General features: G+C 41.4%; 1 protein-coding gene across 1 annotated transcript in view; it reads right to left on the bottom strand.

Moving 5' to 3' along the window:
- The window catches only part of tmtc1 (transmembrane O-mannosyltransferase targeting cadherins 1), a 172,616-nt gene extending 151,334 nt beyond the window's left edge, over positions 1 to 21,282 (bottom strand). The window contains exon 1 of the mRNA XM_078242700.1: positions 20,872 to 21,282. Within this exon, the coding sequence (XP_078098826.1) occupies positions 20,872 to 21,167 (296 nt within the window). The 5' untranslated portion in view covers positions 21,168 to 21,282. The remainder of the gene's footprint in view (positions 1 to 20,871) is intronic.
- Between the last annotated feature and the right edge of the window lie 2,180 nt (positions 21,283 to 23,462).

Below are 23,462 nucleotides of genomic sequence, written 5' to 3'. Positions count from 1 at the left end.
TAACCTTAACCTTACTACATCTTTTTTTTTTTTTTAAATCAAAGATGATTCAAGATGTTCTTTTTTGCACATCTGGACTATTGTATTTTCCTTGATTTTGCTTGTAATTCCGATTCACTTACCCGTGGTCAGAGAGCGATTGAGAAAGCAGAGTAGCAACAGTCCATTCAGCGTTTAGTGTCCAGCCCACTTCTTCTGATGAGGCAGGAGTTGACCACACAACCATGATCATTTTAAGACTAAGCCATACACAAAGTATCACATATATTAAAGAATAACAACTACACTTGGATGAATAAATGAAATGTATTTTTTTATTAAACAATGAGTGACACAACAAGAACAAGTACAGAAAAAAGGAATACAGTGGGGAAAGGAGACAATTAAAAAAAGCAATACAAATAAGATTTACCGCTGGCACCACTGGTTATAAAACCCTTCAGCAAATGCAGATTCTACTGCCTAACATCCGCACGCTGCAAAGGAGGATGCAGCATGTAAATCTGGAGCCAGGAGTTTTGGGGGTTAGTGTTTGAGATGCTGAGTGTTTAATAAAACAAATCCTCTCCACATATATCAGGCTGAGGTTTGTGGAACAAAAAACAAGTGGGAACAAGTATGAATAAGAGCAACAAAGTCGAGCCAGGGGGTATCAATAATTAAAACAAAGTTAGTCATGTGTGGAAAAAGAACAAATGTGTGAACAGGTGTGCTGTGTATCTTACTTGAAAAACAAGAACAAAGTGAAGGAACAGGGGGGAATAGTATAAGTGATTAATTAACAAAAACAATCCTCCACATATATCAGGCTGAGGTTAAGGATTCAATCAAAGTGCATCAGGGCTGAGAGGAAGGTAAACAACCGTGATAAGGGGTACCTTGGCAGCAAGAGTCGGACTAAGAAGGCAATTTCAACACAGCAGACTTCCTCAACTAAGGTCATAACATCTAGTCCACTGCCAAACACCTTACTGGTTGCCATGGATGTATTTGGCCTCTCCAACCCCGGCACACCGCCCGCAGCCTCCAGTCGCCTCTTATTTCAGCAGCCAGCAGCACAATCACAATAATTTAACACGATTACTCGTTGACTTCTGGAAAGATGTTGCAACTATTGAACTTAAAAAACAGTGGAAAACGTTAAATAAATCAACAGTAAAAAAAAAAACTGTGAAATTTGCCTTAATACTTTTTCATATTTAAACTTATGTTATTGTCATATGTCACTTACTGATATTTTTTGTGTGGAATCATTTGTATTCATACATGTAATCCAACAGCCCTATAATGGTATAATTAAACAAACACAACCTTTCTAGACACACAGTACTCAGCTGACTAGCTAACACTGTCAGGTTCAGCAGATAAAACCTAAATAAAACCCGCCCTTAATCAACCTTAATGATCCTAGTAATCCAACATCAATAACTCACTAAATAAAAGTTGTCAGAGATTCACTACGGAACTTCATAATTGTTGGTGTAGCGATACCATCACAGCTGGCGAAGTCAAGCTAACAAACGAGCTAACTAGCTAACAAACTAGCAGGCAATCGGTCGGCTACCAAGATAAAAATATATATAATTACGCTGTTCACACATACAAATAAAGATCAGTATATGCATCATAAAGGGCCTCTGATAAAATATAGACGGTTGACAATTCAAAAGAGGTAGCTATTTAATCAACTTACCTCAGAAGTTACTCGACGGCCAGCAATGAAAATGAATGATGTCCGACGCCGTGAATGGATTGTTTGGAACTATGCGAGACTGCATAACCCCGGAAGTAGGCGGCAAAAAGCGGACAACGGAGTCCAATGGGAGTGTCGCCACTCTGTCTTTCTCTATCACTCTGGATTTACTGTATTAAATCTAAAAATGACCACAATATGTCATCAGATATTAAGGAAACATGCTTTTTTGACAACAATGCTAAGCCAGTATTTTTTACTCATTTGAAATTTCCATTTAAATCCATGACGTTTGTTTGGGCCTGTGTGTTGTTGTTGTTAGGGATGTCACAATACCAAAAATCTAGTAGTCGTTACCGATGCCACCAGAAGTACACAATACTCGAATCCAAAGTAGAAGAAAAAAAAAGTCATTGATTACACTACCACTGAAATGTCATGATTATTGATATCCAACTGGATACTACTGTACATTTTTTTTATTATAATCAGTGTTTCCCATACATAGGTTCTGCTTATTAGATAAAATCCAGAATTAAACTTTTTTCCAGTCAGCGATGTATTTTTATAGTGCACACAGACCAGCAGCCTCCAGCCCCTCCCCCTCGTAAAATGTCGCCCATGAGTGACACAGCGTCAACACCGACAACACGATTCACTTCAGGCTCAGAAGATGGTAGTAGCACACACTGCTTGTGTTGTTGTGGCATGCCGTGGGATTAGTCTATATCCACGACCTTCCACTTCCGGGATTGCCCCGTTGCTGCTGGAAATTCAGCCGCATGTCCTTTTTTTTCGACCAGATTTCCATAACCTAACGCTTCCTCTGTGTTGGCGTTCTAACCTCCGGTGGATTTGTGAGGACTATGGTTAACTGCTCCTCAGATCTCTGCAGGGTAAATCCAGACAGCTAGCTAGACTATCTGTCCAATCTGAGTTTTCTGTTACACGACCCCGGATAAGCGGATGAAGATGGATGGATGGATGGACGACTAAAACTACTTTTGAACGTACACATGTTCCACCAAAACAAGTTCCTTCCTGAGACTATTTAGCAGAGGCACCGTGGCTCCCTCCTGCTCTTAGCTCCGCCCAAGACAATTGTGATTTGTTTAAAGAAATGCCAATAAACCAGAGCATGTTTTTCTGCCATCCTGGAATCCTGTGTGGACTAGCCAGACCTTCCTCTGCAGCACTGTGGAGGAAGGTCTGGCAAAGCGAGACTACCGTGGGATTAACTGTACTTATAAACTCTAAAAACGCTATGGCCACACTGTGAAAGCGCCTCGAATGTCATTTATCAGAGTCTAGTTGTTCCCCGTAGCAGTGTGCTCCGCCAATCGTTGTAATGGAGTTAACTGGAGCTAACGGTTGACCGGAGCTCACTGCTAACCAAGCCTGTTTTCGTTTATACGTTTATACATTCTTTGCTTTGTATTTTTTTTTATTTTATTTTTTGAATATTTGTTCTTGTATTCATGTATTTTTATTTCATATACAGTATATTCTGTATGTGTGCTGTGTGTCTGAAATTTTCCTGCTGTAGCACTGAAATTTCCCAATTTGAGATCAATAAAGGCTATCTAATCTAATACCAAGCCGGTTGCTCTGGAACGCAGTGTAGTAACCGTTAGCCATCACTATCAGCTATATCAGCTATCACTTTCTTTTACTTAAGGCTGAAAAAAAAGGCACACAATAACACCAACTACCTGATCGAGACAGCAGTAAACAAGCAACAAACTGATGGAGGCAGCGGTAGAGCAGTGAGGTAAAATTTCTTTTTTATCAAAGAAGTCTGGTGGCTTTAAGGAGAGCAGAGGTTATGGCTTCATTTCCCTTTCGTAAAGGGCTGTCCGATGGCAAGGTAAAGCGCTAAAAATATTTACATATTTAATATTATATTTATATCATATTTAATATTAATACAGCGTAGACTTAAAGGGATACTTTTACGATTTTAAACTATCCCTCCGTGGCACCAGGTATCAGTTTGTTAGTCTAACGTTTTTTTGCTCAGACTCGGAGTGATACTTATTGGGCAAAGGAATTCCAATTATAGCCATTGTATGAGGTAATTATACCAGGCTATGAACCAATCAGATCAGCCTGATTTGAGCTACCCATTTCATAACATTTGATAATAATTTGAAGCTTCTGGCCATCAGTGATTTCAGGCCACAAGATCAGTTGTATTTTTTACACAGTCATTACTGTAGTTGGAATTAAAGACATTAATGTGACAATTCAAGATTCAAAGATTCAAAAAGCTTTATTGTCTAATATGTTGCCATGTTAGAACATTTTCTTTTGATTGAAGGCAGAGTGTGTGTGACATGTCAGTAGCATGAGTTTTGTATATGTATTGCATTAGGAATGAAGGATTTGTTGTATAGTGACTTTTTAGCCAGAGGCACTCTGAACCTTCTTCCTGATGGTAATAGCTCAAAGCTTTGGTGGAGGGGGTGGGAGGCATCCTGGATGATGAAGTTGGATTTTCTTTCCACTGCTTGTATATAAAGATCAGATGGCTGTTTTGCCTGGCTTGCCTGGCTATCCTAGCCATCTTTCTCCTGCATTTGTTTGGTAGGAAGCTGTACCAAGATGTGATGTTGAAAGCGATGACAGACTCTATCAGTGACTGGTATACTCTGGATAGAATGTCCTGTCTTACTTCAAATCCTTTAGGAGTTCTGAGGAGACACATGCGCTGTTGGGCCTTTTTGTAAATTGTGTCAACATGAAGGGTGAAGGTGTAACGGTGGTCAATCAAAGTACCAAGCTACTTGAAACTTTCAACCTGTTCCACTACTTGCCCTTCCAGTCTCAATGGTGTGGATAGTGGATGAGGAGTATCAAGTAGTTGGCCCCTATGGCAACACATTTCCATGGTCTTGGTGATGTTAAGTTGCAGTGAGCTTCTCTTGAACCAAAGTGCCATTGTGTTGATACTGCTTGTAAGTGGACAGGGAATCGTCATCAGAGGTTGGCCACCAAGGCCATGTCATCCGCATACTTAAATAGCTTGAGTCCGTTGTTGCTGCTGCAGGTGATCTCATCCTCTACAGCTCACTTTGATTTATAAGCAAACTGTAGTGGGTCCAAGCTCTCTCTGACCATGATGATGATTTCATCTGCAACAACTCTCTCCATGCATTTGCAGAGGATGGAGGTAAGCGCCACAGGTCTGAAGTCGTTCATCGCTTTGACACTGGGTCATTTGGGAACAGGTATGATGGTAGTTTCCTTCCACACCCTGGGTACAAAGCTGGCATCAAGGAACAGTTGGAAAAGTTGTGTCATCACACCAGCTAGCTGAGGTGCACATTCTTTTAAGATGCGTCCCTTCAGTCCATCTGGGCCAGGAGGTTTGGTAGAATGGAGACGGGTAAAGATGGAGGCAACCCTCTTTTCCTCCACACAGATGGATTCAGAGCAATTGCTCATGTTGTGTGGGATCCAACCCTCAGCAGGATCTGCATTGTTGAACCTGGCATAGAAAGTATTCAGTTCCTCTGCAAAGGCAGCAGGATCTGGGCATTGGATCGTGCCAGCATTCTGAGTCCTGCCCATCATGGTGTTAACACACTTCCAGGCATCCCTCACATCTCCCCTGGTGAACCTCTCCTCCATTTTGTTCTTGTAATTAAGCTTGGCAAGCTTGATCTTATGCTTTAGCTCTTTTCTGAGATCTTGGACACATTGTTTGTTTCCTTGAATAAAAGCTAATTTCTTAAAATTTAGACAGTGTTTGAGCTCTTTTGTAAGGCTTGGCTTGGCCAAGGCTTGTTATTACCAAAGAGCTTGACTTGTTTAGATGGAATGACACTGTCTGCACAGAATGATACATAAGAACAGATGGACTCATTAAGTGTGTTCAAGTCACCATTGCAGGCCTCAAAGAACATTTCCCAGTCTGTGAGCTCAAAGCATCCCCTCAGCCTTTCTACAGATTCAGTATTGCAGACTTGGATGGTTTTTGTCTGAATCTTCTGTGTTTTTAATTGGTGTCTGTATTTAGGCAGTAGTAATATCACATTATGATCTGACAGACCAAGGGCAGGACAGGGCTCGGATACATATGCACCTAGAATGTTTCCAAAACATAAATCCAGCGTACTATCCAATCGCGTTGCTGATGTGACATACTGCTCTAATTGGGGGAGTAATGGGGTGACGTCACAGCTGTTGAAGTCCCCAAACAAAAACGGGCTGATCAGATGCCCTGGAGACGGCATTGTTGTAGCATTCTAAAATGCGCTCTGATGCAAGATCGTTGTCAGGGCCAGGTACATAAACAAGGATCACAGTTATTTGTTCGAATTCACGGGGTAGATAGTGGGGACGAAACGACACCACCATAATTTCATAGTGGCGAGAGCAGTGCCTCTCACGGACAGTGTAGTTTGTTGCCCACCTGTCATTAACAGCCATGCAAAGACTGACCCTGAATGATTTCTCTGTTCTCTCCGTGTCCCGATCATAGCAAATTAATGTGAACCCATTAAGGTTTAGTGCAATGTCCACAGACAACCACGTTTCAGTGAAACAAAATAAAGTTGTGTTTCGATAGTCTGAATCAAGCTTAACCAGTTCAGAAAGTTCATCCATCTTATTGCGCAGGGATCGCACATTTGACAGAGTGAAAGCAGGTAATGGTAGCTTACTTCCTCGTCTTCTTAACCTGTTCCTAATTCCTCCTCTCGACCCTCGTTTCCTCCTTATCCTTTTCCTCATCAGGACTTTCGGTATAAGATCCAGTTGGCCTGTTGTTATTGACTGGCGAGCTTGTAGCTTCAGAAGGTCCGCTCTGGCATAGATGCGTCACGGTGATTTTTTGATGGAGATGGTGCCATCAAAACTCTTATAACTTGATGCAGATTGGGTTTTAGCGTCTGCAAACGCAGATTTGCAATTCTCCATATCTCCTACACCCATTGCCACTGTTGGTAGTGTCGATAAATGATGTATAATATAATTAAATATATTATCTATAGCCTTTCATCACGAGTCACTCAAACTGAGGAGCACCCCACGTCTCGTTGCCATGGAGACCATGTCAATTGACAAAGATATTTTCTTATTTCCTTATACTTAACCATTGATGAATGAATCGTGACAATAAAAATGGGTTACACTTCTTTTTCTAATAATTGCTTAACTTTTAAATGTGTTTATTCCAGCAACCAATGATGAGGCTACTGTTCATGTGTTTCATATTCTCAAAAATGTGGTTCATGACACTGAAAGCATCAGTAACATATGAATCGTTCAATTCAATTAGTGAAATATTCTTCCTCAAATTTTAGTGCAAGAACATTTCTAGACAAGACATCAGGACATCCTTATTTCCACAAGGTTTTTGTGAGGCATTATTGGAATATATTTATTGTTGGACTACTTTCATGTAAAGGTGCTTACAGATAAAAACATGGAATGGTGCACTGACATTGAGAAATCTGGAAATGTAGTTTTTATTTGTTGAAACTGGTGTGTGAAACTTAAATGTAACATGATTTTTGATTGGATGGTATATACAATTCATATATTTAACAGAATCAGCAGAATTTCATTCTGAGTTGCTTATTTACAGCTCAAACAGCAAATGATAAAAAAGATAAGCCAATATTCTTTTTATATTTTATTGAATCAGTTATTTGATGTTATATGGACTGAATGTGGGAGAAAACCGGAGCACCCGGGGTAAACCCAAACATACCGCCACAGTAGACAAGACACAAGCTCAGAAAGGCTCAGGCCCGATCACCGAACCCTCGCCTTCTAGCTGTGAGCTCACGCTGTTGACCACTGAGGTGGCCCTGAGAGCTCGGGTCCTGCCCCCCATCTAGGTGGCCTCTTGCTCCATTGGTCTCTGTGCCTTTAAGGACAGGGGCCGGTGGAGGAGACGGTAACGTGGATGTGAAGCAGGACTGGAGCCCTTTACTGCTAATGTTGTTTTTTATATTTACTGAATGTGGGAGAAACACTCGGAGCGTCCGGAGAAAACCCTAACGTAGCAGACACACCACGTTTCACTTAAATACAACCAAACCTGGTTCTACATCCGCAGATGTTGGAGATGGCTTTGCCCACAGATGAGAAGAACCTGGACATGGTGCTAAACTTTTTTGGTGGTGTCATCAGGTGATCTTTGACTAAGGAGGCAATACAGTTTATCAGTGCTGGTTCCTCTAGATGCATGCAGACCAGCACCTCGTCTGCACGGCCCCACTTCTTACACAAGTCCTGGAGAATGGCCTTGTCAAGGTTTTGAAAGATTTTCCAGCTGGTAGCAAAATCTACACCCTCGACTTCGGCCCACGTTCTTTCAAACAGACAGCTGATGGTGGCCTCTGGGTTTCCAATGGTCCATCTCACTTTTCCTTTCGTTAATATTCGCGAAACCAGCTTCTCTGTGAATACCTTGACGTACATTTTTCTAATTTTTATCCTGTGTAGGTTTGCTACGTGTCTCCTCACATTCTGAGCGAGATGCTGCAGCAGTAGCCACGGGCTCCTTGAAGACGTGGACCTCTGGTAACTGTGGGGTTGCCAGGGACTGATTTTTTAATATGGTGTTTAACACCTTTTTCACTGTGGCCGTCGATCTGAGTGTTCAGCCACCACCCCATCAGTCCCAGGAAATTCCACACTTTGTTCATTATGTCAGCGTACATGTCAGCATGTGAATGAGGAACAATCACGCTACTGCATGACCCCCTTCCCATTGGTTCTGGGATCATCTCGGGTGCCATCCCATGGATGAGGTCCTTGTAGAGGATATCGGTAAGTTTCTGTGTGAATAACATCCTTTTACCGAGGGACACGTTCTTGAACTTTGGAATCACATTAACCACATCTCCAACTTGTGGTTTTTTACTGTCCACTGTCTGAAGCAGAGCGTCAAAGCTCTTTATGGCTTCTTGCATTGAGTGCTTGCTTTCAGTATTGGAGTCCTTGTTGAATTTGGTCTTCAGATCCTCCAATATACGATGAAACCATGTTTTGGCCAAGCGCATTGCAAAAAAGATCTTGATCTTGCTCTTCATTGCTTTTATGAACTCTTTGAGCTTCTTTTGACATGGTGTCCCACCCAAACTCTTAATTTGGGTAATTGACCGAGAAATGTCTTCTGCAACATTTTCAATATCCCGAGCGCATTCACGTTGCAGCAGCTCATACTTAGAGTCTGGCACTTCATCCAAAAGAGGATTGATGGTTGTAGTCACCTCCTCCATGATTATTTCTTCGACAGCTGTTAATGTTGAAATCTCAATAACACTGTCCTGTGATGAGATGTTCCCTGGAATTTCTACTTCCACACTTGTGACTGGTGAGTGAGTGCAGTCATCAGTTTCTTCTGGCTCATGTTTTCTCTGATCTTCAGTGTCTTCCGGCTCCATATGTCCTGCCAGTTCTTCCTGGGAGGGGGTCTGACCTGTTGTCTGCCTACATGTGGTTTGACTTGTTGTCCGCTTACGTGTTTGAGTTAGGCACACAATTTTCACCTTTGCTGGGAAAGCTTTTAACATTTTGAAGGCATGACGAAGCATAGCATTAAGTCTGCGAGGCGAGTGGCGCGCTGAATAATTACAGGCTCTCTAGTGGGCATACTAGTGGAGAGAGCGAGTTGACATTTTGTGCAACCTCTTTAACAACTACAGACTGTCAAGCGCTGTGAGCTGACACACTCGACTTGGTCCTCAGCGTTCAGAGCTCCTGCAAAACTCCGATAAAGTATGTCGTGCAGACTGGACAGAACACGCTCCTCAGAAACAAAACACTCCTCAGACGCCAAAACATTTTCACTCCAAAGAGTCTTCAACCAGACTTTTGACAAGGCTGTTATGATGTCCAAAAGCAGGTCAGCCGTCATGATTTTAGTGGCATCATCGGGGGTGCAGGACTTCAATGATTCCCACTGTTCTGCTGTCATCCTTTTGAAAAAGGATTCGATCAGTGGGCGAACGGTATCTTTTGAAACCTCCGGCATTTCTTCTGTCTGTGATATTTCTGTTGTAGACATAATTGTAAAATCCAACTGTGTTGGTCTTTGTTCTGTGACTTTTAATGTACCAGCGCTTTGTGTAAAAAAAGTATGCTATTTTCTGTGCCAAGGACTCTTTTACGGTTTTTGCAGCGTTATCGAAAGAGGTATTAAGTAGCCTACAGATTTTTTATAATCGAAAATTCGATTGTATCGACGTATGAGTGAGAACGTGATGAGAACCTTTTTCCAGCTCCAACGAATAGAAATAGAATGAATTTCCTTTCTATAGTCCTATATATAAATAAATGTGTATTACATCACAAAGGATCAAAGCCTTTTAGAATCTGATGTCAGAGATCAAATCCAACCAACAACTGCAGCTTAGCAACCGTTGCTAGGCAACTTTAGCACCCAGGTTTCAAAACTGGCAACATTCCAATGGAGTTTGAAAGACTAACTCCCTGCAGCTGATAAAACTATCCCACGGATTGTTGGGATTGTCATTTTAGACGCAAAAGTTCATTAAAATGAGGCTTGCTTTTGGCTTCTTGTGTCTAAGTTCAAAGTTTTAAAATAAATTACCACAAAAAGTATTTAAAAAAAACAATCACAACTAGAACTGCAGGCAGTTATGACAGGGTCCAAGCAGGCAGGCAGTCGCCTCCCAGTAAAAGGGCCAAAACTGATCTACGTTGACTATAGCGCCCCCTTAATGGCCGATCTTCGCCAAATTTGTTACAGAGCCTCAGAGCAGCATGCCAAACAAGCATCACAAGTTTCATGTCGATAGCAATTACTACAGAAGATAAATTACAATCGCAAATGTCCCATTTGTATGCATTGAATTATCGGCCAAAACACATGAACGTTGATTATAGCGTCCCCTAGTGGCCGCTACTAGGTGTGCCCCCCACCATGTACAGTTTAGGCTAGGGCTTGGCAATATATCGATTTTATATTGATATCGTGATATGAGACTAGATATCGTCTTAGATTTTGGATATCGTAATATCGTAAATGGCTTAAGTGTTGTCTTTTCCTGGTTTTAAAGGCTGCATTACAGTAAAGTGATGTGATGATAGGTATTTTTACCTTTACCCACTTAGTCATTATATCTACATTACTGAAGATTATTTATCTAAAATCTCATTGTGAAGATATTTTGTTCAAGCACCAATTTTCAACCCTATAATATCGCCACAATATCGACATCGAGGTATTAGGACAAGAATATCGCGATATCTGATTTTCTCCATATCGTCCAGCCCTAGTTTAGGCTATAGCGGGACTTTTAGTCGGGGAAAAATAATCGTTGCGATTACACTAGGGTTCCTACAGCCTCGGGCTTGGACCCCTAATAAAGGCATAAAGGCATTATAATGTGATCACAAGTTACTCCAAGTGGTCCAAGTGGTCACCGGGTGCCCCAAGCAAAGCAATCAAATTCCTGAGGCACAGGTAGACATTACAAAACAAAACTATTATTTTTTTAAGATTATTATTTGGGCATTTTTAGGCCTTTATTGACAGGACAGCTGAAGAAATGAAAGGGCAGAGAGACGGGGAATGACATGCAGCAAAGGGCCGCATGTCGGAGTTGAACCTGGGCCCGCTGCGTTGAGGAGTAAACCTCTATATATGGGGTGCCTGCTCTTCCAACTGAGCTATCCGGGCGCCCACAAAACAAAACTTTTTTAGAGAAACTTTACTTTTAATCGTCACATACAACCACCACCACCCAGTTTAGTTTTTTTATTGCTGTTTCTGCTTGTTTGGTCATTGTATTCGTCTCCATATACTCTGTATACTGTAAGTTGTGCCTAAAAACACAATAAAAAGTTGATCACAAAATGTATGTTTAAGCAGTAGCTCCTGACAGACTGTGGTGTGTTGTGATTGCATCATGGCAAAGGGGCATTGTTTGGCCTGACGCGATATAACGGTCAAGTATAGCAATATGAAAGCCAGTGTTTCCCATACATTTCATACACAGTTCTACTTGAGGGCCTCCGTCTCCATGCCCATACCAATTAACTGTATTATGGATCTGAGCCTGAATAAAAGCTTACATTTTATTAAGTTGGCTGTTATTATAAAAGTTTTAAACTACAATCCAGAGTTGTTTGAATGACAGAAATCTGTTCAGATGAGATGTAATGAGTGCAACATGAACACATGAAAACAGAGTGTTTATTAAGATCCTAACACATTTAAAAAGCACAATGATCTAAAACAAAATAAACAAGAATTAACTTTGGCTAGCCTTAGTATAAAATTATTTAACAGTAGTTAGGAGGAGACATGCACATAGGGCTGGGATGGTTACCGCGTTACCGCAATACCGCAGTCACTTGACGCCTACCGCGGGTCTGAGCTCGTCACCGTCATCACCGCAGAAAAACATTGGCCTGCACATGTGTGCACGTTGTGTCTAATGACATGGATTCCTTGATTCTAATGACATGGATTCATTGATTCTAATGACATGGATTCCTTGATTCTAATGACATGGATTCCTTGATTCTAATGACATGGATTGTGTCTGATGACATTGTGTCTTACATGGATTCAAGGTTTTCTAAACAAAACTTATCATCAAAAGATGCCGTGTGATATTAAATATTATGCAAGCAATAATCATTGTTTAGTTATCCTCATCGACTGTATTCTCTCCTATTTCAAGAGGTTATAGAGAGAAAAAACTTAGGTTGCTCGTCACTTCAGCTTTGCACAAGAGGATGGACATTATATAGGATATATGGCAACTGCAGATGCAGGAGACCCATCGACAGAACTTGAACCCCCTGTGGAAGTATATTACACATTTTGTAGCCTAAACAGAGCAGCTTATATTGGTTATATTAGAGAGAGCAACAAGTTAGTGGACTGCCTAGTCGCCCTCTCTGTCTCTGTCTGCTCAGCTGCTAAGACCGCTGTGCTGGCTCAATGGTGTTTTAAGCCCCAACCAAGCCTTCAGGCAGCGCTGCGACCGTCGTCTTCAAGGCACCTAACCCTAACCATTGCCTAATCCTAGCGCCTTCCAGGCAGTGCTGCCTGGAAGACAACGTTGGGGTCTTAAAACACCAAACACCGCTGCGTCTGCCCTCAGCATTGTCGGCAAACTTTTTTTTTTTTTACTTTATTGACAAATTGTCAAATTTCCAATTGACTGAAGAAATAAGTTTTAAATTTGACAATGTAGTGTGGTACATTGCGAATAAAGGTCAGATATTATATTGCATAAAAGTCTAGTCTCAAAATGGCATAGCAACCTGTGCTTTAAAAAAAAAATGTAAAAATCGAGAATCGAATCGAACCGTGACCTTAGAATCAAAAATGTAATCGAATCGAGGATTTGGAGAATCGTGACACCCCTACTGCCGAGTCGCCCTCTCTGCTCTCTGTCTGCTCAGCTGCTAGACCGCTGTGCTGCGAAGTGTCTGCACTCGCCATTGTAATTTTTTTTTAACTTTATTGACAATAGAGCTGTCATAGAGCTGTCTGTGGAATATATCAACAGAGAGGAGAGAAAGCAGTGGGCCTTAAATGACAGCAAGACACAGTAAAGACTCCCACATTGAGAGTCTATGACTGCAACATATTTTGTATGGTTTAAGCCGATGCTTTTTCAGGGTTGCGGTTAACCGCCACATACCACGGTGATATGTTGCTTCGTCACCACAGTAAGAAAAATACTATACCGTCACAGCCCTACATGCACAGTGTTGATATTTATAATAACATGTAACTTTCTGTATGGATCATAGTATGGGTTTAAGGTTAAGTTGTATATAACATTTGGGCTCGGGTAATCAGGTATTATATCTGCTAAACTAAACTTAGCACAAAAAGTAAGGAAATTTGTGTTTGGTAGATTATTTCTCTTATTTCGCCAAACAGGTTATTTTGCTGTTGCTATTGACATTTGTTTTGAGCTTCTGGTACCCCCAGGTGCTGCCAATCAGGCACCTGATTGGCAGCACCTGTGATCATGGGCCCTACTACTGTAAGTACAGCTACAGTCAGTAAGTGCTCCAAGAATCGGCATTCCGCGTTTGACTGATCTGGATAGGGCCCTTGCGATAGGGCAACTTCAAGCTGGTGTTCCGCAAAACCAAGTTGCGGCATTATTTGGAGTGAGCCCTAGTACCATCTCCAAACTGAAGGCCAAGTTCCATATAACGGGGGATGTCAAAGGCAGGCCGCGAAGTTGGCGTCCCAAGAAGACGACACCCCAAGAAGACCATTTCCTCAACCTGTCAGCACTTACGTGCCGTGGGCTGTCTTCTACAGATTTGCAGTCAAGGTTTGCAGGACGATATGGCGTTGACTCTCTGCCCAGACAATCTGGAAGGGCTGCCAGGAGTCCTGCCATGACTGCCCTTCACCGTCAGGCCCGTTTGCGCTGGTGTCGGCAACACGTGCACTGGAACCTGAACATGTGGAGGAACGTTATGTTCAGTGATGAGTCAAGATTCTGCCTACGGCAGTTGGATCATAGGATCAAAGTGTGGAGAAGACGCAGAGAACGCTATGCTGTGAGTTACAGCTTTTGGTGGAGGCAGTGTGATGGTGTGGGGCGGCATCTCCCTCACTGGAAAAACGAGGCTTGTCATCATTGGAGGCAATCTCAATGCAGAGAGATATAGAGATGAGATTCTGCAACCAGTGGCAATCCCATATCTCCACAGTCTGGGACCGAACTCTATCCTCCAAGATGACAACACTCGTCCCCACAGGGCGAGTTTATCAGAGACTACCTCCAGAATGTGGGGGTGGAGAGGATGGGACGGTCTGCCAGCAGTCCTGACCTCAACCCCATTGAACACTTGTGGGATCTGCTTGGGCATGCTGTTGGTGCCACAGTGACCAACACAACCACGTTGGCTGACTTGCGACAAATGCTGGTTGAAGAATGGGATGCCATCCCACAGCAGTGTGTAACCAGGCTGGTGACCAGCATGAGGAGGAGGTGCCAGGCTGTTGTGGCTGTGTATGGTTCTTCCACACGCTCCTGTTTGTGAAATTTGGCAAATGATTTGCCTCAAAGCTTCGTTGAATTGTTACCAACGTTGTATCGCTCACGGTGTTTCCACACGGATGATTATTACTGTCGCACAACAGGCTGACGCTACTGGCGGCACATGCCAGCGTAAATAGTGAGGGGCTAAGAGCAGGCCCGTATTAAGACAATGTGGTGCCCCTGGGCACTATACCTCAAAGTGCCCCCCCGTCCACCACCCCCTTTACCCGTGCTGTCCTCCTGGCAAAAATATCAGAGATAATCAAGGGGATTTCTCAAATGTAACTTACTAACTTGTCCAACTACATACATGTAGGCATATGAGCAGTGAGCACTATATTCAAATGTCTCAATTCAAAATGTCAATTTCAAAAAGCACAGCATTCAATTCAAAAATGTAAAAATCAATACACATCAGTACATCAGCCCAGCAGAAAGACAAAAAAACTAACAAAAAACAAAGCATTGTCATTATTTTTTGTCATTATATTATTATTCAAATGTCTCAATTCAAAATGTCTATCAATTCAAAAAGCCAAAATCAATACTATATATTGCAGCATTGTAGGTCGGTCAAAGATGTATTTTTCCGACTTTATTTCACGGGCCCTGAAAGCAACTCCTCTGGTCAAAAACTTTCAAAAGCATCATGGGAAAGCTAAAACTGCTTTAGCATCTCAGCTAACGACAATAAGAGGACCGAAAGGGATAAGATATGGGCAAAAGACTATCAATATTAGATCAAAGAATATGGATTTATTGCACAAAGTTCTCTGAAAGAAATACGAGTTCTAGGAAAAGAAGCTCAGACTGTGGACCGGTCTTTTAGACTTCTCTGCATACTGAATAAACTCACGAAGAGCACCGGCCATGCTATGTGCTGGAAAAACACAGAGAAGGTTTGGGCGCAACCAAGTCTCACCCAGAGGGGGTTTGTGTGAAAAATGTTTTGATTTGCTTGCCAATTACATCCAGAAAGCCAACCACTTATCATTTTTTATAACAGTTAATATTTTACATTCATCATTATGATAACATTTTTGGGGGTTTAAACTGGCCACTTTTGATTATTGTTAATTGGTTGGTGCCCCTGGGAACTGGCCCAAGTGCCCTTATGGATAATCCGGGCATGGCTAAGAGAAGAGACAGGCTGGAGAAAACGACAGAAAGTGTCCAAAGTCTGGAATCAGCTTCAAACGTAGTTAAATTGAGAACTCTGGACAGTCTACTGAAAAACCAAACTAGCTTAGCACAATAATAGCACGACGTCAATGCTTCAGCATCTCAACAGAAAACATTTCTCAAAATCCACGAAGAGGACCCGACTAAAGTAACTCACAGAGTCGTATGGACGATGAAACTACACCAAACACAACAACTAGCAAAAACAAAGACAAGAAAAAACGTAGCAGTGACCACAATCTGATCTAAAGAGCTGACTTGTTGACCATCCCGTCGGAGAAACAGCTGATTGTTGCGCACCATTTTCTCTCACTCTCTCTCTTAGCACAATAAAGAAACGATTCCCAGTAGGAATTGGTTTTCGACGCCCAATCCTAAATTTATAACGTTTATTTGACAAACCAACCACATTTAACTGGCAAAACACATCATACACTCCATCTGTATCTGTATCATCTTCTAGTCTAGTTTGTTTAATATGTAAATAGTTATTACTTTTTAAAATGCTTTGTTAATGTTATGTAGTAATTGTTTTCAATAAATAGCTAATAAACCTTAGTGTGACTAGTTTATAACTGAACCCAACCATCACCCGATGCGCCGTCACATCCTGCGCCACCCACTGCCACAAGTAAATTCTCAACCTGTGAGAAACACTGATAATATCTATAAGGACATGCTCTACAAATGCAAAGAAAAGAAAATGTCCAGACAGCATTACTTTTCTTAATTGATTACCGAAAATATAAATAATTCTAAGTTTCTGTTTAGCACAATTGATTAACTGGTTAATCCTCTTAGACCAATATCTGCCTAGCTCCACACTTGAGAGAAATGTAATGAATTTGCCTCATTCTTTAAAGACAAAATTTACAATATTAGGAATAATACTGTGGCTTCCTCTGCTGGTGGGTGTAACCATTCCTCCTCCACTCAGTGCCATGTTGCTAGTACTCTCTCCAACTTCACCGCAGGAAAAAGCCTAACAACAGCGTGGGTTGTCCCCCGGTACCAGGAATTGCAATTGCATGCAAAAAGCATAAAGAGATCCTCAAGTTTATATAAACAATACAGACGGCCAAAATACACAGAGCTACCTATAATTCAGACGTCATGGACAAAATGAGTACGTAGTTCCACTTACAGTTGAGTAGGTATTCCCTAATGTGGCCCAGGACACATTCACCTACACACTGCTATAAGAATATGGCCATATGCTTCCCAGACCACCTCTGAATGTGGTCTGAGCGATCAGATCTCAATGTGTCCTCAATGTGCCCTGGGTGTGTTCACACTAGGGCTGCACGATATGAGGAAAATATGCGATATGCGTTGTTGAATATCGCGACAACGATAATAATGTGATAAATAAACAGAAGTGTACTAATTTCTGCTGCTTACAGTATTGCTAAAATACAGCAAACTGTTTGTTTAATTCAAAAACAAATGAAAGGAAATCATTTCTAACATTCTTCTGTTGAACAATTCGAACATTGAATTGAATATAAAAGGCACCACTTAAAAAAGATTGAGAGATACATTTTAAAGTGCAGTTTTCTACTGATATTTTGAGTGTCTATTGCTATATGTTGCAGCCTTTTGCAATGTGTATATTGCACCAGTTGATACTGTGATGGCGATTAAAAAACAATATATTGTGCAGCCCTAGTTCACACCTGTACTTAGAGCTGTCCACTTGTGATCCGATCACTCAGGACAGATTTGTAATGCCAGGTGTGAACAAGGCCATAGTCACAGCAATGCTTTGGGCCTGTTCTGACCTGGTATTCAAAATCTGATCACAAGTGGACAGCTCTAGGTACGTGTGTTTTCATCTGTCTGTAGAATGTGACTCCAAATGTGTCCACAGTGACCACTTATGATTGGATCTTACTTCCCCGCCCTATATGCAAATAAACACGTACATCATTTCCGTTTGCATATAGGCTAGTTGTGTGTTTATAATGTCAGTTGTTACTTTCACATTAATCAAGTGAAAAAGAAAAAGTGCTGCCTACAGTTTGTTTGCCGACCATAGACTGTAGCCTATATATATATATATATATATATATATATATATATATATATATATATATATATATATATATATATATATATATATAAAAAAAGAGTACCGACATAACGAGATCTACTGACGGACAGCGGGACCATTGCAGGTGAGTAAGATGTTTTTAAAAGTCTCTGTGTGTTCAGCTCTCAGTACGTTTGTAGCTTCTAACTGGATCTCTGTGGTTTGAAGTTTAGTTTATATTATAACTGCTTCATTTTACAGGTTAATTTCGCTTATATGAGTCGCGATACGTTACTGCTGATGAAGCCCCAACATTTCCTGATTTTGCTGCTTCATAATGGAAGCATTTGAATACCAAAATAATGGAGGACTGTTATTGTGAAGAACTTATAGGAAATTAAATGCTTTCACCATGCATTTGAAATAACCATACATTGGTGAATTTAGGGACGTTTTATGAAACTAAAATTAACATTATTTTCAAGGCAACAGCGGTGCAGAGAGCTCTAAACAGCTGGGGATATAGGAGCAGGCAGCATTCAGGAACAAAAGAACCGACACACTACTAACAGAATATGATAATAACATCTAAAACACACAATTCACTCAGTGGTTTTTGTGATATGTGAAATACTTTGAATGAGTAGGCTAGCCTACATATTTCTGCTCACAGTTGAGTCTGTTAATGTGGACACGGGACACATTCCTGTTCTCACCACTGTGCAGCTCAAACCACCTCGAACGAAACCACCTCGCGACGAAAGCCGCGACATGAAATCCGCACTCACGCGGGTCCCGTGAAATATGACAGCTACGGTTTATTGGAAAATAGCGTTGTGGAATTTGATGAATTTACTGTTTATCAGACCCCAGACCAAGCTAACGTTAATGAACGCTGCGGTGAAGGTCCCTCTGCCTTTGACTCCCTGCTGCAGGAGACGCTGTATTCCTCCGACACGCTGTATTAACGCAGGGCTCAACATAAAAAAAAATCCCCACTGGCCCCCGGAGCCAGTAGATCAGAGTTTTGCTGGCCCCTTCTACATTTTTACTGGCCCTGAAAGAAATATCATAGGTGTGAAAAGGACAAAAAAGCAGGAAAATATATGCCGCACCTACCATGAAGCTTCAGAAAATGGTTATAACCCAGCTAGCCAGTGCCACTGGATGTTGTGCCATTAGCAGTAAAGCTAGACATCAACTACATTTTTCCAAGGGCCAGAATTTTTTTTAAGCGGACACTCCGGGGGCTGGTACTTTCAAATAAAGAAAATAAAATGTATTTATACCTAATACGCATATTCTTCTTGAGAGACTCTGCTGCTGCGCGTCGTTCATGTAACAGCGGCAGTTAAACTACAATATGATCCGCGGTTCACATGCATGCCGAATATCAATCAAAATAAAAAAGATAAAACTTCATAACGTTTAATATTTCTAACACTATTGTATTATTGTACAAATGAGCTACAACAGTAATAGCAGTTTGGCTACCTTATGTCAGTCAATCCTAATTCTTTCAATTTAGAAACGTGCTCCTTGGAGAAAAAAAAAGCCTTGTTCATATAAATTAAACAAACTGGACTTTGGACCTGGATGCGAAAGCCCCCTTACTGTATGATATTCCATTATATTTCTAGATTTTGAATTGTTACATGCCATCAGAATTTTGTGTTTCCCTTAACATCAATAAAGACGTTTTCAAGTCTTTGACGATCAAAATTTCCTGGGGGAGGATACCCAGACCCCCCCACTTAATATGTGTCCCCCCAAAGTCCCATTGTGAGCCAGGAAAAACCCTGTAAACATACCGCTTTTTATTTTTTTATTATACATTCATGAAATGAAAAAAGGAACGCTGACAATCCGTGTTTTGAATCTGTTTCAATGGTCTCTTGCATCAGGAAAGGATCAGTCTGGCTCATTTCCCCTCATTTAGAACACAGTGTGGGCTGCCCTCTTTTTCTCATGCAATCAGTGCAACATAATATCATTTATAACACAATCCCACCCTGTTCTGGATGCTCGCCTGGTTCCTCCGACAGAATTCCAGCGCCAAGCTGAGTGCAATCGATCCGCCCTCCTGCAGCACAGACCGTGTTTTCCCATCCTCAGCCGCTGTTTCAGAACTTTTACATAACCTTCTTACATCCTTACCCACACTGCATCTCAAACTCCACTACCATGAAAGTGAAAGTCATACATAGCTGCCAACAACTTCCACATTAACTCTTTCTCTGTATTTCTGGCTCAGTGTCTGAATTCCATTAATCCTTAAACCTGAAGTCGCATTAAACCAGTGTTATTGGCAGGAGGGCTGGGATGTGCTGGGACAAGTTAAATGTGAAACTGGCCAGTCGAGCTACTCTCTCTGCTCTAATTCATAATATAAATATTTAGAATGGGAGCAGAGGTTTGAAGGATGGAAATCTAATATTTAGGCTATATCCTATAGTCCTATAGGATTTCATAAGGAATTCCCTACTTGATTTTGGAAACACTCATTTAGGATACAGTCATATTGGACTCCTATTGGACTTTATCCTATAAGATAACTATATAGGATTACCACTACAGAAATCGCAAACATTTTTCCTATCGGATTAGGGCTTATAAAATCCAAACCCTAACTTCCTAGAATTCTAAGAGGTTTCAGCGCGTATGTATTGAGTTTATATCCACCATCTTATATGAAGCCACTACAACACAGTGTTAAGGTTTAGCTTGTATTCTAAAGTTAACTATGAGGCTGCAACAGCTTCTTTCCATTATGGGACAGTTGCTTGACGTCAGCTTTAATAACATGTTTATATAGCTTTCATCCGCTAGTTAGCAAAATGATTCACACCTCGGGTTACTATCAATAACACTGTTAAACTAGCATACAGTGTTTGTTTTAAGAGCTCCAGGTGAGGGGGAAACAGCGGAGTTGAAGAGCCGGGAGAACTTACTTGAATGTAAGGATGCATAGCGGTCTGTAAGACTTGTGGCTCGTGTTGTCCGCCATCCTCTTGCCCCAGAAGTCGTTGCTGAAGATGTTTCTGAGGCTGGAGCCCGGTCGGACGTCCGGGTTGTTAATGATAGCCCACACATCGTCGTGTACCAACTCCCCGTGGAGAGAGTTGCCGTAGCACAGGACGCACAGAGCGGCCAGCACTGCGTAGCGACCCGCAGCCCACACCGCCTCGGGCCGGACGGTCAATCGCCGCTGCTGGCGGGCTTTCTTCTCCCGTCCCGGCGCTGTCATGTCGGGCCTGGCTTCTCCCGCGGCTTCGCTGCGCTGAGGATGAAGCGAGGAGCACTTGAGGATACTTCCATTCCGCCTTGCAGGTAGCGGCTCTGTGTGCTGTAGAGTGCGGAGACAGTGGTTGTGTTGTGCCGCCTTCAGGTGCAGTCGGTGAACGTCACACTCACGGCTTACTGGAGAGCACCGATGTCTTATGTTGTAGCCTATTGTTTTTCTTTCTATGTAAATAGAAAATGAGACATTTATTCTTCTTAACTGTATTTTATTTTAATTTTATTTGGAATAGCCTATTATTTAACATCAGCCTACTTGGTTTATTAAACAGATTAATTGGTTAACTTATAGTTATCATTTAACATAGCCTAATCTTTTTTTGGCCTTAATATACAAAACTATATGCGTGTGAAAGCTCATTCTTGAGCTCGAAAACAGTCGTTTAGAAAGAAAAACATCTTAACTCAATGTCCACTTGGCTTGTCAGCTTTCTCAGATGGAAGAGCCAGTGGCTTTCTTTGGGGGGAAAAAGAAAAGATTCAGGAAAAAAAGTTCTGGGAAAAGAAACAGATATGATTGGATGGAATGGAAAGGGTGATTTCTTTCTCCTCAACCTAATGGGATGTGGCTAGGTTACACATGACAGGCACAGCACAGAGGCATGCAAAACAAAAGAACAGCAGAAATGAAAGACAATTAGGAACAGTTCACTTTTTGTGGGTGTCAGCAGACAGGTGGGAAGTAAATTGTTTCTTAATAGCAGTGACATAGCTTTATGACTATAAAACTATAGAGTAAGAATAAATAGCTGTGAAAACATTGTTCTGAAGAAGGAAAATACAACTGAATAGCTCCAATTATGTTGTCTGTGAGTAGACACTTGACATAAAAAAGCCTAATGAAACTCCCACTTATATTACATTTAAATACACTAGTATATAGGCTATGACTGGAAAATGTCTAATTATTTTAAGGCAAGCCCCTTGGAGTTTATGTGGGAATAATGAAAGGAAGGGAGGGGCGAATGTTTGTAGCAGGCTGTATAATAATCTTTTAAATAGTATAGTGGACAAAAGGCATCGTTGAGACACCAGTCTTGAATGTACGAGCTTATGTGGAGTTAAAGAACGCATCGGCACCGAGAGCCCGCCTCTGGACGCATGCGCACGAGGACGTTGCCTCGCAGACAGATACATCAGCTGCAGAAAAATCAATGAAGCTCAGCGGAAACTGTACGAGCGCATGCTTGCAATGGCACACATCTTTCCTCCGCAGTCCGCGCACCACCAGACTCAGTATTTAACTAACGAGTCGGAAAAGAGGATGGGGAGGGTGTGATAGTGACCGCAGAGCAAGCACACACATTACAGGATGCTCCTGCAGGAGAGGTGCGAATATTAGAAATCCTTAGTTCATCTCTCAAAAGTAAATATCTGTGTCAATGAACATGTCAGTGCCATCATAATGACAAGTCCTTGTGTCATTGTGTACGGCTAAGACAGTCAAATTGCTTAGTCATGGAGGGATGTTCTGATGGAAACTATGGATAAAGTTTTGATGACAATTATTGTAAATTGTAGGTTACACCTTAGTGTATGTGGGAGTTTGATTGCAAGAGACTGGACAAAGATTCACATTTACGCTTTTACTGTTTGTGCTGTAATTTGTTGACAGACCATGTCATTGCGATACAGAAAGGAAAAGACAGCACTGCATAGCACAAAGAAATGTGAACAGAGGACATCTCCTTAGGGAAAACTGTACATGCATTGCTGTAGGAATTACAGTGCAGTCTTCCTACACCTCCTGACATTCATTGTAACATTGTGTTGCGCTCTGGCTATATATATATATATATATATATATACTTGCCAGTTGATGGTTCATGAGATGCACCTTCGTTAGAGAAAGTCAAGATTCACCTGGGAGAAATTTACCAATTCAGGACAGATTTAAAAAAAAAGTCTAATGGAAATGTATAGAAATATGCTTGACATATTATGACAACTTGTTCAACCATTTTGCATGTAAAGACTATGCTATGAACTAATGCCGAAATGTTGTGGGGGATGAGACTATTCAACAGAGACCATTATAATACATTTTGATCAACATGACATAAGCAACTGATAATGTAGGAAACAGCAGATAATTGTACATAATCATTTGCATGGATGTACCAAAGCATTTGCAACTGTGTTCAAAGAAATGAGAAACTGCTTTTTTGATGTGCACAAGTGACACAATGATGTGAAGATTGAACAGGTAGTTTTGAGAATTTCAATTCTGATCTGAGAAATG

The sequence above is a fragment of the Sander vitreus genome, chromosome 23 (assembly GCF_031162955.1).
Source record: "Sander vitreus isolate 19-12246 chromosome 23, sanVit1, whole genome shotgun sequence".
NCBI lineage: Eukaryota > Metazoa > Chordata > Actinopteri > Perciformes > Percidae > Sander > Sander vitreus.
This window is presented reverse-complemented; position numbering and strand designations above follow the sequence as displayed.